The 17,507-nt window shown below is 40.0% G+C and overlaps 1 protein-coding gene across 7 annotated transcripts in view; it reads right to left on the bottom strand.

Annotated features, from left to right (window-relative positions):
* Nucleotides 1-17,507, bottom strand: part of TJP2 (tight junction protein 2) — a 103,935-nt gene that overhangs the window by 26,718 nt on the left and 59,710 nt on the right. For 5 of the 7 annotated variants that reach the window (XM_089490412.1, XM_089490371.1, XM_089490381.1 and 2 more), the window contains 3 exons: nucleotides 8,660-8,713; nucleotides 3,963-4,087; nucleotides 941-1,043 (listed from right to left, as the gene is read on the bottom strand). In XM_089490412.1, coding sequence (XP_089346538.1) covers nucleotides 941-1,043; nucleotides 3,963-4,087; nucleotides 8,660-8,704 — 273 coding nt within the window. In that variant the 5' untranslated portion in view covers nucleotides 8,705-8,713. Of the gene's footprint in view, nucleotides 1-940; nucleotides 1,044-3,962; nucleotides 4,088-8,659; nucleotides 8,714-14,007; nucleotides 14,142-17,507 lie in introns of those variants that run through there. The other 2 variants (XM_089490395.1, XM_089490404.1) reach the window with 2 other exon arrangements.

Below are 17,507 nucleotides of genomic sequence, written 5' to 3'. Positions count from 1 at the left end.
GTAGCTGCCCTATACGCATGCAGTGCTAAAATGCCAGCAGCAGGTCTCTGCTCTCCAAATAAGCTCAAACACAGAACTAGCTACCCAGGCAAGTGCTTCCTCTATAGCACTATCATTTCTAAGGAAGAGGTGAAGGGGCTTCCCTCCCTCCACCTCTTTCCTTTGTAAGTATTATATTTGCTGACCCTACCAATGCTTTGTTTTCATATGAACAGATTTTTATACTTCTGAGATATTAGCCTTTTTGGTTGCAGATTATTTTAATTTTTCATTGCCTTAGTGACAGGCAGTAAATTTTGCTAAACTCATATACACTGCAATATCCCCAAGCAAACATTAGAATTTTAAACATTCTCTCTCTCTCTCTCACACACACACACACACACACACACAAACACAATATATACAGAGAGGAGAGGAGAGAAAGATTTGGAAACAATTACTTATGTGTATGCATCTATACCATATTACCATATATATTAAACCATGGGTGTACTAGCACAGCACAACAAGCCAGGATTCTCCAAGAACTCTAGCATTTCATGGAGTATAGTAGCATTATTGTTGGACTGCAGCTTCGCCCACTTGATAGTCTGGGATCTTGTGAGTTACCATCCAATGAAAATTGGGAAGAGGTGTAGCACATGCTCCCCAGTTCTGTCCTGTGCTACTTCTAGTTAAAATATATAATTTTAGATCATAAGGCTCCAGGATTAGATGTGAGGGGGGATGGGGAATCAATAATGAATAGAAAAAGCATACACCTTCTGTACAGTATTGAACAGAGCTCTGGATCCAAGTGCTGAACTACTGAGTATTTGCTTGCTGCACCAAAACTCCACATTTCTCTGTAACAGCACAGTTACATTCTCTCCCACCCAACCCTAACTTTGGCTAAGGCTTCCAGTGACCTCTCTGACCCAAATAATAATTAACTTACAATGACAGCCACTTTCCCACTTTTCCTTAACTGTTGCACAGCAAAAGAATGGGGCACATTTTCCATAGGTGTACCGTTAACCATCACCACTCTGTCATTCTCTCTGCAAACAGAAGAATATGGTCAGTTTGTAAAGAAAACATACATTTTTCATGTATATTAATTTTACCCTGGTTAAAATGTTGGGCCTCTGTTCAGTCCTATCATGAGGCAGTGCCAGTGTTAAGGAAGTATTAGGGGAAAATACGACATGGATCTTCCACTCCTGTTATACACAGCCTGGTATACACAGAGGCTGAAACAGAGGGAGAAGGTAGGGTTCTGTTATGTCCTCTAGCAAAGTAAGCAACCTGATCCCATCCAGCAATATGGGATTAGTGCTCCCACCATCCCTGACTTGTTAAACAGGGCTGATGCGACTTCTAGTCCGAAGCACCTGGAAGGCACCATGTTGCCTACTCATGCCCAGTAGGGACCCATCTGTGTTCAGGCACAGCACCCACACTGCAACAGAGCTGAGCTTATTATTGGTTTATTTTGATTTTTCACACAAAACATTCCTTTTATTTCTGTGGCAAACTTTAGTTTCATTAACAGTAAAGGAAAGGTTTCCCCTTGACATGAATGTTTAGTCATAACTGACTGTAGGGGGCAGTGCTCATCTCCGTTACTAAGCCATACAGCCAGCATTGTCCACAGATGACTCCGGTGGTCATGCAGCCAGCATGACTGCACAACATTTCATAGTATAATACTTATTACTGTTCAACATCAATGGAAAATCTAAGGTTTTATCTCTTCAGTGTACTGAAAATCTAAGGTTTTATCTCTTCAGTGTACTGCACATACATTCATCATAACTCCTTCCTTAACCTATTCACAAAGACTGGGGTGGGCAACTGTGAGAGCTAGGGGGCTGCGTTAGCCCCCCAGGAGACCTTGGAAGGCTGGACCACCTGCCACACTCAACCCTGCAAAAGAAATCAACTTTTTTGGTTCCAAATTTCCTCAGGGGAATAAGAGGGCCATGTTTTTGGGCCTTCATCTAAGAGAGCCATTTTTTTTCTAACAAGAACTGACCAGAAGCCAGTTCCAGTTCACTTTCTGTTTCTAAAAATGACTCTCTTCGGCTTAAATTAGCCCACGGTGAACATGGTGAAAATGCGCCACATACCCTGAAGAAGACAATTAGGAGCAAAAGAAAAATTGTTTGGAAAAAAATTGTAAACATTTTCTTTGATCCCTGGAAGTTTCCAAACCTGGTAAAAATGACTTCCGCATTCCTCATATGGTTTTTGGTGACATTATGGAGAAAGATCTCTTTTGGTGGCGGGGGGGGGGGGGGGGAATCATTGTGGATTTGTTTGTTTTTACCCTTTTACACTGTATTATCATAAGTAGCACAAAATACTGCAACAACAATACCTTGCACATACTTATTAACTGATTTTGTTTTGAGCAGGTAGCCGCCTTGACCCTTATAAAAATTCTAACGACAACATGGCAGGAGATATAAAAACTTCCACACTAACTCCCAGGACCCACGGAAGCTCATCTTTGCTTCCCTTCAACTTCCTCACAGTGAGAAGGCAAGGGAGTAAACTGCACTTACAAACTGAGTCCTGATCTCAGCCAAATTAGACTTTCCCACATAGGGATGGGAAATAAAGCCAGCTTACTGGACAAACCACCAGCTAGAAAAATGCTAGCCACTGCTTTAACTACCAGGCCAGTGACTGAGCTCTGATATCAAAACAGAAAGAGTGCAACACTCCATCCATGCAGTTTCATGTCCTCCCTCTCCCTGGAGCTACCGAACCAAGAGGGGCTCCTATTGCTGACCACTGCAGAAGGAGAGGAGAGGGGAGGAAAAATAATTCAGATGATGAAGAAGCATCTGGAGCTAAGCTTGGAGAGGAGATGAAATGGAGACTCATAGATCGATTATTTCCTTCCTCTGAGAGACCAGAGCAGCCACATTTTCATCTTCTAAACTGTCTCCCTTCTCCCTCCCCTGTCCATCAGTAAGTAGCAGCCACACTGAGCTTTACAGCTGCCAGTGAGGAGAGGGTATGGACAAAGGGCTAGAGTGCAGTCCTCTGTATACCACCCAAAAAGCCACATATGTTCACATAAGCCACACTAATGGGCACAAAAGTGACTAGCAGGAATCCAGCCAGTGTCACCAGGGGAATACAGTCACATCGCTGACTTGGGGACACAACCGTGCCTCTGATGACTTCTGATCCATGCACAATGGGCAAAGAAAAACTGGCTCATAGTCCCACTCTTACAGTAAGGGATGTAGAAGGGTATTATCAGCAGTTCAACCTCACCAAGGAAAACTATCACTGCAGCCATTGGATGACACAGGAGAATTCTGTGCAACTGCTGCATATCAGGGATTCAGTAGCACTCCAATCACTGAAGCCATTGTGCACTGAATCCCTGATATGCAGCAGCTGCACAGAATTCTCCTGTGTCATCCAAGAGACCACCATATCTTTTGTTCAGATTAAACTAACTACTAGAGATGGAGTTCAGTCAAAGGCTGCATCTGCGCTGCAAAAATAATGGAGTTTGATACCACTTTAATTGCCATGGCTCAGTGCTACAAAATTATGGAATCTGTAGTTTTGTGAGATTTTTAGCCTTTTCTGTCAAAGAGCTCTGGTGACACAACAAATTACAAATTCTCTGATCCTATAGCATGGAGCCATGGCAGTTAATGTGGTGTCAAACTGCATTGTTTCTATAGTAGAGATGCAGCCAAAGTCAAATGATCTAACCACTAAGTCAGTGGCTAATAAGAAGATATGGACTATGTGCAGGGGTGGCAGGAGCAAATAGTGACACTAGCTTGCTTTAATGTATGCCTTCACATAAACATATCTGCTTTCTGCAGACATTGTTTTTGAAATGGCAAATCCGCTTCGTCTTTTGCAAAAAAAGGCCAAATGTATTTGTTTGCAAAACGGGAAGAGAGAGACAGAAAAAGTGTGAGAGTGCATGTGTCACTTACTGAAGCAATCCATCTGCTGGGCCACCTGCAAGGACATCTGAGACAACTATGGATGTTTCGCCATTTTCAAAATGGGGGTTATCTCTGCCACCAGAAACTGCAATTCCAAATCCTCGCTTGGAGTCCTAAAGAAAAAGGGAGGGAAAGCACCACTTATTTTATTTTGGGTCCCGTCCCAGGAAAAAGGAAGTTTATTGAACAAGCAAACAGATCTTTAGAAAACAAACAACCAAATCTAAAACTGGTATAAAACTAAGGCTCATAGGGTAAAATCCTGTTAGTGCACTATGCCAGTATAACTACTGGCATGCAGCTACACCAGTGGGGGCCAGCCTGTGGGGACAGGAGGAAAAAGACTGCAGGCACATTGGCTATGAAAGCATTAGGTGGAAATAGGCTCCTTGCAGACTTTGTCTGTCTTCCCTTGCCACAAATGTGTAATCCTGAGATAAGTGCCAACAACAGCATGGTGCCCCAGACATAGTTTAGGTATGTCATGAACAATCCTTTATGAACTGAAATATACAATCTTCCCTTCTTACAGAGCCAAGGACTGTAGCACAAATTAAAATTGTTTCTAAAGTGGACATATGAATACACCACAGGAATCTGGACTGGATGGAACTGTAGCTAGAAGGGGTAGTTACAGCAACACAACAACAAAGATAGACTTAATTCATCACTTATAAATCAGTACCTATGCATCAGGAAGTCCATAATTCAGATCTGACCTCCTCCATGAACTAACATGAACTTTATGCGAACTTAACTCTCAGATCCAATTCCCCATCCTCATGTGCAACAAGAGGGAATATAATAACTTCTACCATAATGTGGAAAGATTCCAACATGAAAGCAGTGAACTTCTTTGTACACTTGAAAGCACTGTTTTATATTATATATAACATATATATTATATGTAACATATATAATATAGTAGATTTAAATTGGAGTATATTCTGATACATGCATCATTTGTAAGAGTATCATACAAACTGAACTGATAATGCAGAGTTGTAAAAAAAACCACAACATTCTGAACATGCCAAAAACTTCAACAAAATTTGACCACTTAAATGCTGGGTGATAGCATCTCAGAGTTTTGTTATATAAATATTTTATTTTTATTTTTTCATCTGCTTGTATTTAAATAATGAAATAAGAGTTAGATCTCACCCAATTTTTCATTTATTTATCACTCAACCAGGAAAGGGGGGGGGGGGGTTTCCAATTATTCCAGGTTACTACCTTCACCTTGTTTCTGTTTTGTGGAGAAAGCTTATTAAAAAATCTTTACCTTCCACTCTTATTAGCTTTAAATTTTTGATGAACATTTGACCTTGTTGGATAATCTTCATAGTGATATCAACAGGAGCAAATGTATTCTGTGTGCTGGACTGTAGATGCTTTTAGACAGATGTTTAAGTTTACAAAACTAAAACAAGTCAATCTTAATCATATTGTACATTTTAACTCTTCATGCAAGCTGCCTGGGGAAAACTTTTGTCCTGAAAGATGGCATACAAATATTGATAATAAAAGCATAAATATATGCTGGAAGATCTCTGCAAGGGGTATGGTAATTGCTGATTACAATATGTCAACTGAGCACAGATGTGATCCATTTTTGTCAGTTGGTAAAAGAACAAATTTACAGATAGCTTCTCAAAAATCCAATTACTTTTTAAATACTTTTTATTTTATAAATATAATAACACAGTGTGGTTTCAATAGTAAGTAATACTGTTACACAAATATTATTTCATATTCACAAAACCCATCATCCCACTTCCCTATCTGTTTCATATTAATGTCACTGATGTCGATAAACAGCCTAATACAATATATTCACCTCTGCAATTAAATAAATATACAAAACTTCCACCTCTTCTTATAGTCAGCTTCGTTATTAAATATATCCCTGTTTTATAGCTAAGTCTTATCTAATTTCTTTTAGACTATATATTCCATTCATAATTTGTAGTCATTTTTATAAAACTACAGTCAAGTAGATCTAAAAAAGAAAATAATAATATAAATAAATAAATAAATAAAACTTTTATTTTTATCCAGCTTTTCTGTGATGAGACAATCAAAGCAGCTCACAACACATTAAAATATCCACATTCCATATTATGTCTCAAATTCCGCCCTTTAAAACAGGATTGAATATGATACAATTAAAATTGGAGATTAAACTATATAACGAGGACAGAATAGTGGACTAATACATGATGTGAGGGGCGATCATTTTATACACACACACAATGTTCTGATCTTTATTTTATTGATAATCATTTACAATAGGAAAATATGAGTGTAACTCATGAGACAGTCTAATATATATTTTAATTATAGTATTATCTTTCAATTAGCTTTTCAAGGTAATTTAATATATGTCTCCAGTCCTCTTCCCAATTCTTAATTGATTTATCTTTGATAAGGCAAGTAAGTTTATCCATCTTCATTGTATCTAAGACTTTAATGTTCCATGTTTCCACTGATGGTATATTTTCCGTTTTCCAAAGTTTAGCGCATGTCATTCGTGCCACAGAAATTAGATATAAAAGACTTTTCAGATTAGCTCTTGGATCTTTCCCTTCCACCATATTGAGGAGAAATTGTTCTGGCTCTACCTTGATTTGGAAAAATCCATTTATTTCAATGGAAGTTAAATGCCAGGAATGAAGCTAAGTTGGTTCTGTTCTGTTCCTTGCAGGAACAATGTGCAACTGCTAGTGGACAGTTGTTTAGTACTTATAATACCCTTGTCGATCAATCCATTCAGCACTCCATTATTTCTCTGTCAGCTATTTAATGTTAACACAAGCTCTCTGGGCAGCCTTATTTAGAAATGCCACTTAAGTATAGATGGATCCCTTCTTGACACAAATACAATTGAACTCATTATGGTTTGTATGTCTTTTGCCATATATGCAAGAGGGAATGGGAACACTTGCCACAGAGTGGGAGTTTAAGCTCCTATCTAGTTTTTAGAAATGTGGCTTTAGGTTGCCACATTGTCCTAAAACACCATTCAGATAGTGTGGATGGGCTCCAAGACCTTATTTGAATCTTACAACCCATTTTGTCATGTTGTGCTCTTGATAGCTGAATAAAACTGAATTGCTTTAGTACTTTCTACTACTATCCCAGTGTTTATACCTACTTCTTTTCCATTTAGTTCAATTAACTCAGGATTGAATTTCCATCTTTTAAAAAAAAGACCGCTAAATAAGCTGGACTATATGGATCCAAGGGGACACTAGTTCCCATAAATTATTTCTCTCTGCTCCTTGATTACTAGTGGCATCACTACGGGGGTGCAGTACACACCAGGTAACACCTCAGAGGAAGAGTGACACCCGCTCAGGCCGTCCTCCTGCTACAATGTATGTATGCACCAATGCTGCTGCACTGGCACCTGCCCTTCTTCTCCACTGCCCTAGCTCTCTTCACAAGGAAGAAGCCAAGGCATCAGAGGAGGAGAAGCAGTGTGTGCCTCTTCCATCTCCTCCTGCTGCTTCACTTACCGGCTGCCCCTCTGGCAGCGCTGGGTGAAGGTGACTGAAGCAGCAGGCGGGAAGCATGGAGACCAGGGTAGGCAGATGCTGCAGACTGGCAGCCCTTTCCACATCTGATTGGGTGGCGGCTGGCTGGAGAGGGGGAGCAGGCAAAAGAAACAGCAAAAGGGGAAGGGTGAGCATGCACCCTTCAGGGCTGCTCCACCAGGCTGGTTCTCTCTCTACAGAGAAAGCCATGCTGGCAGAGGAGGAACAAGGGCCAGCATGCCCCTCATGGCTGCTCCGTCAGCCTGGCCCTCTCCTTAAGGAGGAAGTCAGGCCAGCAGCAGAGGAGGAGGGATGAGTGCACCCTCTGTGGTTGCTCCACTGGTCTGGCTCTTCCCCAAAAAAGGAAACCAGGCTGACAAAGGAGGAGGGATGAGTGCACCCCTTTCATCCCCTCCTGCTACTTCACTTGTCCAGGCAAGCGAGTGAGCCAGCGGGAGGGAAGAGTATGCCGCAAGGTCTGCTGCCACTGTCCAGCATCCTTTGTAAGGTCTCGCTGGATGGAAGGTGGCCAAGGAGGGGAGTCAGGCGAGCAAGGAAGAGGAAGGGGGGGTGCATGCCACCACCATCCCCATTGGCAGCCCTCTGCACTGGGTGACACCAAGGCCAGTGCCACCAATGTTGATTACCAAAAGCCAATGTTGATTATCAAATTTTTTTAAAAAATCCAGTTTCACGTGCACATAATTCTATCCTCTGTTCTATCATTATGCATGACCAGAACCTTAAAAACATTGATGTAACTATTCGAATTTTAGCAACATTAGCTAGGCCTACATAAATAATTACTGTACTTATTAATAAATTATCGGGTGTAACAATATTTAAAAGTGAACTTTGAGCATTCTTTAGGCCAGCCTCCCCCAACATGGTGGCATCCAGGTATTTAAGACTATAACTCCTATCAATTCCAGATAATATGGCCAGCAGCAAGGAATCAGAGTTAAAGTGCAAAATGTCTGAAGGACATTCAGTCAGTTTAAATGCTCCAATTACGAGGCTTGAAAGTGTTTTGTGATGGAAAATTGATTGCCCTAAGAATGAGGCCATGTTGAATTTCCCAATGCACTATCAACTGGCACATGTAAAAAAAGCTGTTAGAAAACTGGACCATAAATAATCACTCACTTTTTGTAAGGTCACTGTGTACTGCTCCCATATGAACTCTTCCATGCCTGGGGCCTGTTACACAATGAAAAGCAATAGTCAATAGAACATCAGAAAGAAAATAAATCTTAACATTCCCAACAAAAAAAGACTTTTCAAACTGTATAAAATGGCAAGAATGATTTTACATACATTTTAAACTGCAGTGTTGCTATTAATCTGCATCACTAGAAGTAAATAAAAAATCAAAAGCAAAATGTAATAGAAGATCACAGACCATAATTGCCTTATACTCAAATACATTTTCCTGGAGAACACAAAGAGATTTCAGAGCACATGCCTTGCATGTAATTACCTAATGATCAGCTAGTCAAACCAAATCTATACCAAAGTCACGAACAAATCCTTTATTATTTCCTCAGCCAATACTGGAAATTCTCTATTGAATCAGAGCATAACCGGGGTGTGGAAAAAGGTAAGGTAATTCATTCAGAAGAGGAATTTGGGCAAACAACATACTTGATGTCATTTAATGTCACAAGTTCACCAGCTTCACTAGTACCAGAATGAATGAATAAAAAAACCCAATATTTTGCCTTCTGCAATGGCTGGACTTTGGAAATATTAATCCCGGACCACAATTGAGTCCAATGAAATTGAATGGGAGCCAGAACTGGAAGGTTTGTTAATGAGTTGTCTCCACAGTTATGATGGGAAAGACCTCTCATTGAGATCCTCAGGAAATAGCTGAGAGTGAAAACAGATACAGGAAACCTCTGATTATCTGACAGGCTAGAAACCAGAGGACTGTCAAAACATGGAATCAGTTGAAAAGCCAATTTTAGCTTGCAAATGCAAGACTGAACACTAGATGGTGTTAAGTCAAATGAAGGGGGAATAGTGTGTGGTTGAATGAGCAGACCAGGGCTCCAAAGTGTGGTATGTAGCTCTAATTTACATCTGTCAAAATAGTGGAATGTCCAAAAACGAGCTGTTAAAAAGAGGGGGGTGCCTGTACAAAATAGATGGATAATAAGTGGAATCAGCCATAGGTGAAGCTGTAATAGATGGAAACAGTCATAGAGAAATAAAATATACAAACTGACATCTGTATATTTTGTTTTTCTATGGCAGTTTCCACCTGAGGGCCTTCAAAGTATCTTCAAAAAACAAACAAACAAAAAACCCAAAAAACTAATGGACTCTGACATCCAACATAAGATTAAAAACTAGAATAAAGAAGAAGAATGCAGCAGTCACCACAATGGATGCTTCCAGACAATGCTCTTATTGTACAGTCACTCTGTCTTGTTTACAGCTCTGTCTTGTTTACAGAATTTTACTGGGGTCCAGATGTTGTTGTAACTCTTCTGTACTTTCTTGTTATTTCTGCTGCCTTTTCTCTTAGTTCAGAAGCATTAGTCAAGAGGGAAAGTCGGAAGAGCTGCACAATATCTTTTGATTAGTAGTGAGAAGAACCCACCATCTAGAAATATTGTCAGGAGTGAGACAACAATCAAGAAATTTCAGTGTCAAAGGCTTGAAACACAAAACAGAGTAGCCTAGCAAAATGTCTGTAGTTTGAGCAGTGCTATACCAAGTTAAGGTCCAGATACTGATGTCAGTCTATGAACAATTGGCTTGCCAGTCCATGGCGAGTTTCCACGAAAGAAAGAGAACAAAAACACTACCAAGTCCCTTGCATACTGGGGAGGGGGGGATAATTGCCAGTCCCTACATGAGAACTTGAGGACTGGCAAAGCCCCCAGATAGAGAATGTTCTATAACCATGGCTATTTATGTCATTTATATTTGTATACTGCCTTTCCAGAGACACAGTGTCAGGGGTGCAGCTAAGATAAAATTAAATACTTAAGTCAAAATATACAGCAGTCTAAAAACCAGAGCAGAAAAAAACCAGATCTATTGAACAGTAAAACAGCAGATTTCAAACACACCAAATGGGAAATAAATAATCCTTGAGAGTCCAAAGGCTTATCTACATTTTAAAATAGTTACTAACTTGGAACACCAGCCAAAAGGACAGACAGATTTTCCTGACAAGGGAGTTCCCCACCAACTGTGCCTTTGACATTTTGTGGGACAAAAAGAAGGCCCCCTCCCAAAGATATGAAAAATTGGAAAAGTACATCTGGAAGAAGATGACTGTTCAGGTAAACTGGTCCCAAGTGCTTTTTAGATGATAACTAGTGGGGGCTGTGCCTGAAAACAGAACTGGTAGCCATTAAAGCTGTTGTAACACAGGAATCATATGTATGTTTATTTAAGATCCTCATATTCTGCCCAAGTGTGCAATACTCTTTGTTGTGGTTTACAATCAATAAAAGTACAGATTTTATAGCCAAAACAGTATCAATGTATTAAAACAACAGAAAGCTAAGAATGGTCAGTGTCAGCAGTAACATTTAAATAGGTTGCAACTGCACAACAGAAATAATCCAGGCTGGCACCACTTTAACTGCCATAGGTCAATGCTATAGAATTCTGAGAACTGAGAGAGATTTAGCCTTCTCTGTCTGAGAGCTTGGGTGCCACAACAAACTACAATTCCCAGAATTCCATAGCACTAAGCTATGGCAGTTAAAGTGGTGCCACACTAGATAGTGCAGATACAGCCAGAGTTAAAGCAAAAACAAAATCAAAGATGAAAAGCATGCCTGAAAATGAAAGCCTAAAAAGAAACTTTCTTCGGTAGTTACACATCACACAATTGTGGCCCACAACACTTGGAGGACTCCTTCAACATTGCCATTACTGAACTTAATACACAGGCAAGCACAATACAACCCAAATCCCAAGCCATTTAGTATTTTAAAGGTTAACACCAGCACCATGACTGAGGACCAGAAAGTGAGGGATACGTAGTACAAACTGACACAGCAGTGGGTTGAACTGTTGAAACAACCAGTCCCAGTTAGCAGCCTATTCTGCATGTTGTTGTTGTTATTGTTGTGTACCTTCAAGTCATTTCAGACTTATGGCGACCCTAAGGCAACCCTGGGGTTTTCTCGGCAGGTTTCTTCATAGGGGGTTTGCTATTGCCATCCCCTGTGGCTGAGAGAGGATGACTTGCCCAAGGTCACCCAGTGGGTTTTATAGCAAAGCTGGGATTCAAACCCTGTTCTCCAGTGTCATAATCCAATATTCAAACTGCTACACCACACTGCAGCCTACTCTACAATAACTGATGTTCTCAGCCTGTCTTCAATTATAGCCTCATATATAATTCATTTCAATAATCCAAGTGGGGTAGGAGTGGGGGTGAGGGGTTGCCAGTATATGGATGACCATAGCAAGGCTATCTCTGCCCAGGCAGAGTCATAGCAAGTAAATCAGTCAGAGCTGATAAGTTGCTCCATGCCATTTGGACCTCAGATGACAGAACTAAACCTGAGTACCCATAATACTCCTTCTAGGGGTTTGAAAACTCCATCAAGATACAAAAATGGGTTCCTTTTAATTACTGTTGTTGCTAAACTAAGGGACTGTGCAGCCACCTTCAGGTGCGCTGGATCGGGGTCACAGCAACCACATGCCGCAGCCCTGATCCGGCAATTCCAGGGTGCAAAAAGGAGCTGCAAAAAGCAGCTCCTTTTTACACCCTGGAAAAGATGTGATAGCCTCAGTGCCGTGGCTTGAAGGCGCTGCGTCATGTGGATGCAGTATCAGAGGAAGAGCATGTGGTGCCATGGCGCCCTGGGGATGGTGTTGGGGCATGTGTCATGTGGACTCCGCCTCCAGGCCAGCTTTAATGGCCAGTCTGCACAGGGCCTAAGTAGCACTTACTGCACTTACAGTGGACTCTTGGTATCTGCTGGGATTTGGTACCAGGATCCCCCACTGATACCAAAATCAGTGGATGTTCAAGTCCCATTACATACAGTGGGGTCATAAAACGGTGTCCCTTATTTAAAATAGAAAAATCAGGTTTGCTTTCAGGATTGTTAAATATATATATATATGTATATTTTCAAGCCATGGATGGTTGAATCCATGGATGCAGCAGAATCTGTGGATACAGAGGTCGAACTGTACTTACGTATTTACAGGCCATTTTGATTACAAATGTGGAGAGCTACTTTGGATGGACAGGAATGTTTATAAAAGCTTCTTCAGTGTCATAAGGTAAGGTGTACACTTACTACTTTCAAGAAGCCCTAAATTGCAAAGAATAATCAATCTCATTGTTGGATCACAAGATCAGTTAAATCATTTTTCATTTTATCTTCACACCATTTCTTCTAACTGGTCTTGATCTCCCTTCCTCCACCTTCCCCTTTATTGCACAAGAAACTCTATTTGCACATAGCTACTGTAGAATTTGAATTGATTAATGCAAAAACAAAAATATTTTTATTTGTGAAAGAGCTACAAATTATTCCACTATTTATGAAGTTAGCGTAGTAACTTGTGCCACAGCAGATGGTAGATAATATAAATATTCCTGGACTTATACCAAGAAAAAATAAAATTGTCTTCAGTTTTTCATCCTGCAGCAATCAAACTAAGAGGAACCAGCTCCTGAGGTCACATTTTACAGGTCAGCTAACGCAGAACCAACAAAGTACTGGAAGTTCACCTTGGGAGTTCACTAGGCGCAAAAGCCATCTGTGCTGTCCTAAATCTCTCACTCATAATCTCTTAAACATTATAAAATTTACAGCTGTTTGCCACTGCAGAGATACTAACCAATACTGACAGATTAATGGAAGGAGCAAATGAGCGTGGGGGGCTGGGTAAGACCACAGATGTTATAAGTCACCATCTGAAGACTTCCGACTTTACCAGAGAGAAGATTAAACGCTCTGTCATAACAAGCATAAAATTCCAAATATATTCAATGCCAACAAACCTAGGGCAAATAAGGAACCAATACTGCAAATGCACTAGGAAATGAACTAAGTACCATCTATTCCTGACAAGGTATTAATGCATCATTTTGGGGAAATGCAAAAATGTAATATGAACACATTATGACCTGACACAGCATTAAACTGGTAAAGACATAAGTGATTTAACAAATTCTACCAAGACAATATTAAATGAAAAAAACTTTTGTATGAGCAAACTTTATCACAAGCACAATTTTGCACTTAATTAATTCTAATTAGAATACTAATTTGATGATTAATGTGTCAGTCATATTTAATAAATATAAATATATGACAAGCATAAAAGTCAAAGCGACCCTTAACTGCAAACTATGTTAAACTAAACTAATGATGCTATATTTCCATCACTATGAAGTCATGTTAGTCATTTTTAAAACACAAAATCTTAATGGATGAAGGGTGGGAAAGTTAAATAATATACATGTGTATTTTCAAAATATTGAAAAATTGACTCACGTGCCATTTTATAATCCTCAACTTTTTCACAGCATGTAGCCACATTCGTTGTAGTGCTTGAGCTGTCTTCATTGTGGCTGGCTATAATCTGTTAAGGGACTCTGAATGTCCCAGTCTTTTCATTAGTTTCTACCACTCAAACATTGTTATGTAATTCTAATACAATAGTGGCCTACATACTCAGCCAATCCTGCCATCATTTCACATGGTAACATATAAAACCCCCGAAACATGCACAAATGAGAACACACCTACCTCATCAACCAATGTCACTTTCTAAACTGAAAAATAATCCCATACTGTAATTTGACATTCCTGTTTAAAGAACTAATGTTCCCTGCTAGGCAAAAATCAACATGGAGAATCTTTCCCTCCAAGGGGATTGCAGCAACATGGGAACATGGCAATTAGTTATATGAGAAGCTTATAGGTACAAGACTCAAAAGTGCTATTTAGTATACAAATGTTGTATGCTATACAGTATATGCAAGAAAGAAATTTTACTTTTTTGGACTACAGTTTAAAGAATTCAGTAAAGCATGCTGCCTAGGAGATTGTTGGAGTTGTAATCCAAATTGTTATTGTTTTGTTTTTCACTCTGAGATCACATTACTCTTAGGCTGGCTTCTGTAAGCATCAGTATATAACATTATAGCAGAAGGGTCCCCTCTCCAGGCTGGTCCCGCAATTCCAAGCCTTTGGGCTCCTGTCACACACTTTGCCCCCTTGCCCCTCAAGATCCCTTCCTGGATCAGTTACTTATGCCTCAAGGTGATCCCTATATGGACCAGTAGATGTGTGGTTCAGTGGGTTCACTGTGTTAAGTGCAACCAGACTCTCTATCAAAACTTAGCAGCAACAGCAAGAAGCAGTTGTGTGTGTGGGGGGGGGGGGGAGAGAAACAAGCAGAAGTTTATTAATACAATATTAGATTCTACATTAAGCCCTGAGCTATTTAATGACTCACTAGCCAATCTATATTACAGCTTTTCCCTCTCTAAGCAATTTTTCCTCATCTTCTTTTAATGTTATCCCTACCTGTATACCATCTTTCCCCTATCTACCTTCAATTTTATCCCTATCTCTAAGCCATCTTTCCCCATCTGTCTTCTTAGAGGGATAAGCCTCGGTTTTGCATCCTTTCTCCTTCATAGCCCCCCACCCCTTCACACCATTCCCTGAGCTGTGACTGGCTGGCACCACCTAAGCTTCCCCAGCTCCTTTCTTCACACCTTTTCCCTGTGAAACAATGCATTTCCCTGCACTACTAACTTACCCCATGGCACTCAACCTCTGCTTGCTTCCTGCTGGGTTCAGCCAGGGGTGATCCTAATGGCAGTCACCTCTCTTCTACTTGATAACAGGTAAGTACTTAATCTCTCACCAAGAGACTATGACAGTTGCTATGCTCTCTCAATGGAGAAAACCTGTAGCTCAATCGTGCCACCTCCTGGCTTGCAAAGCAACAGTTTAAAAAGTTACCTGTTCCAACTGGGTTTTGCATGCAGAAGAGCATCTTAGAAAGTAACAGAATTACAGAGGAAGAGCCAGCTAGCCAAATTGCACATTATCCAAAAAGAGCTCCTGTCTGCACTAAATTAGTTCTGCCAAGGGCTTACTGATCTTGGTGATGCATTACCAGCCGTATGCTGCAAAAGGTTGCAAACCAGTTTCTGTCAGAGGAATTTTTTCCAGTTTCTGAACACACAGTTTGCTCACAAGAACCTGCCTGTAATATTTGGTGAGTGATGCCATCTGATGCTATGATTATCTTGTTAAGACAACCATGAACAGTTACATATTCAGTACAGTAATATTTTCAATATTCAAGACTTTCAAGCCAGCACCTTTACTAAAAAATGGCAGATATTAACAATTCAGACTGGAGGACTAGTTTGCTCAGTCATCCCTATAAGAAAGCTAATAATAGCACTCTACAATACCTGAGGACAACATCATTTTGTATCACTGCAACCCAGATAATGGAACCAAAGTATGTCATAAAAACAAACATTTATGGTGAATGATCTAATAATTTTTGGGTTTTCTTGGTACAAAGGTTACTGTCTCTGGTGTCCTCATGCCCTAAGTTCCAAACAGAACATGGATTTATAAATCTCACTGGGTGAGATTTGGTTGGAGACTATTTTTTCACCAACTAAGAATTGCTAGGTTTGATAATCAAACACCTATTGTACACTGACACCATTCAACAGAAAAAGCATTTCCTTTCCCACTGTTACTTCCGCAGAACCAAATCATGTAGGAAAACAGAAGAGAGTAGAACAAGAGCAGGGAATATAAGTGACATGTTTTAATTGACTGCCAAGTGTTTGGCACAAAAGGTAACCCCTGATTTAGAGCATTTTCTTCAGCAGGGACTGTTTTGTTATTTAAGGAAAAACATTACCTGATAAGACCATTGATGCTGCATGTTCCTTAAAATAAATGAAAAGATCTGTTTTCAGTCAGGTTTTAATGCCTGCTTCCTAATTTTGGGAAGTTTCACAACAAGGTTTTTCTTTGTAATTAGTTGGTAGTAAGAGTAGTAGTATATTTAGAATGAAGAAACAATGGTGGTTCTTTTCTTTTCTTTTTTTTAAAGAAAAAAAGAACTATCTACTATGCAAAACAAATGCTCTGCTTCTGTCAAATGTAGAACAGTGGTTCTCAGACTTTGGTCCTTAAGCTGTTTTGGACTTCAACTCCCAGAGGTCCTAGCCAGCTTAGCCATGGCCTAAGATTATGAGGGTAGATGTCAAAAATACCTGGAAGACCAATGGTTAAGCACCACTGCAGAATACACAGAATATCTTTATGTTGTTAGGTACATACTTAAGAGCCTAAATAAGCAAATTAACCAAGTTAGGTAAGTAAGCATTAGTAGTCATTTGAAGCCACTTACCTTCTCAGTGTATCTGTTACTTCACAGCAAGGGGATATTGGCTTATCCAATTACTCCCTCCCACCAGTCTTATTGTTTTCCTCTCCCTTCCCCAGCCCATGTCCCCATCAATCTGTGTTTACTATTCTTCTGCATCAATTAGAAAATTCCTGCCTATTTAGAACAGCATTTTAGATAAAACTAAGTGGCTCGTTTCCCTTCTGTCCTCAAGTTCCAGATTCATTATCCACTCATTTTTGAAATGAGATCTCGACACCACTTTAGTTTAAGATACTTGTGCATTTACAGAAATTGTACCCAAAAAGCCGGGTGAATAAAATTATTAATTCAGGACACAGAGATAAACTCTTTAATTTGGTGTTGAATCACTCACTCCTAGTCATATCTGCAGCTATTGTGAATGTGGAGTAAAGCCAGCAGCCAGTGTAAATTAAATTGATTTTTTTGCAGTTGTAACAGAGCAGCCTGGTATTAAAACAGCACCTGATCCAAAAAAGCATTGGTCCACCAGAGGGTGCCATTAAGCAACTGTTTGAGGATTTCTTGCGCAAGGCTGGAGAAAGTAGTGCCTGGATTGGGGTGCGGTCAGACAACC

Source organism: Sceloporus occidentalis, unplaced genomic scaffold, assembly GCF_023333645.1.
Source record: "Sceloporus occidentalis isolate IW3139 unplaced genomic scaffold, rSceOcc1.0.p SCAF_1, whole genome shotgun sequence".
Classification (NCBI taxonomy): domain Eukaryota; kingdom Metazoa; phylum Chordata; class Lepidosauria; order Squamata; family Phrynosomatidae; genus Sceloporus; species Sceloporus occidentalis.
This window is presented reverse-complemented; position numbering and strand designations above follow the sequence as displayed.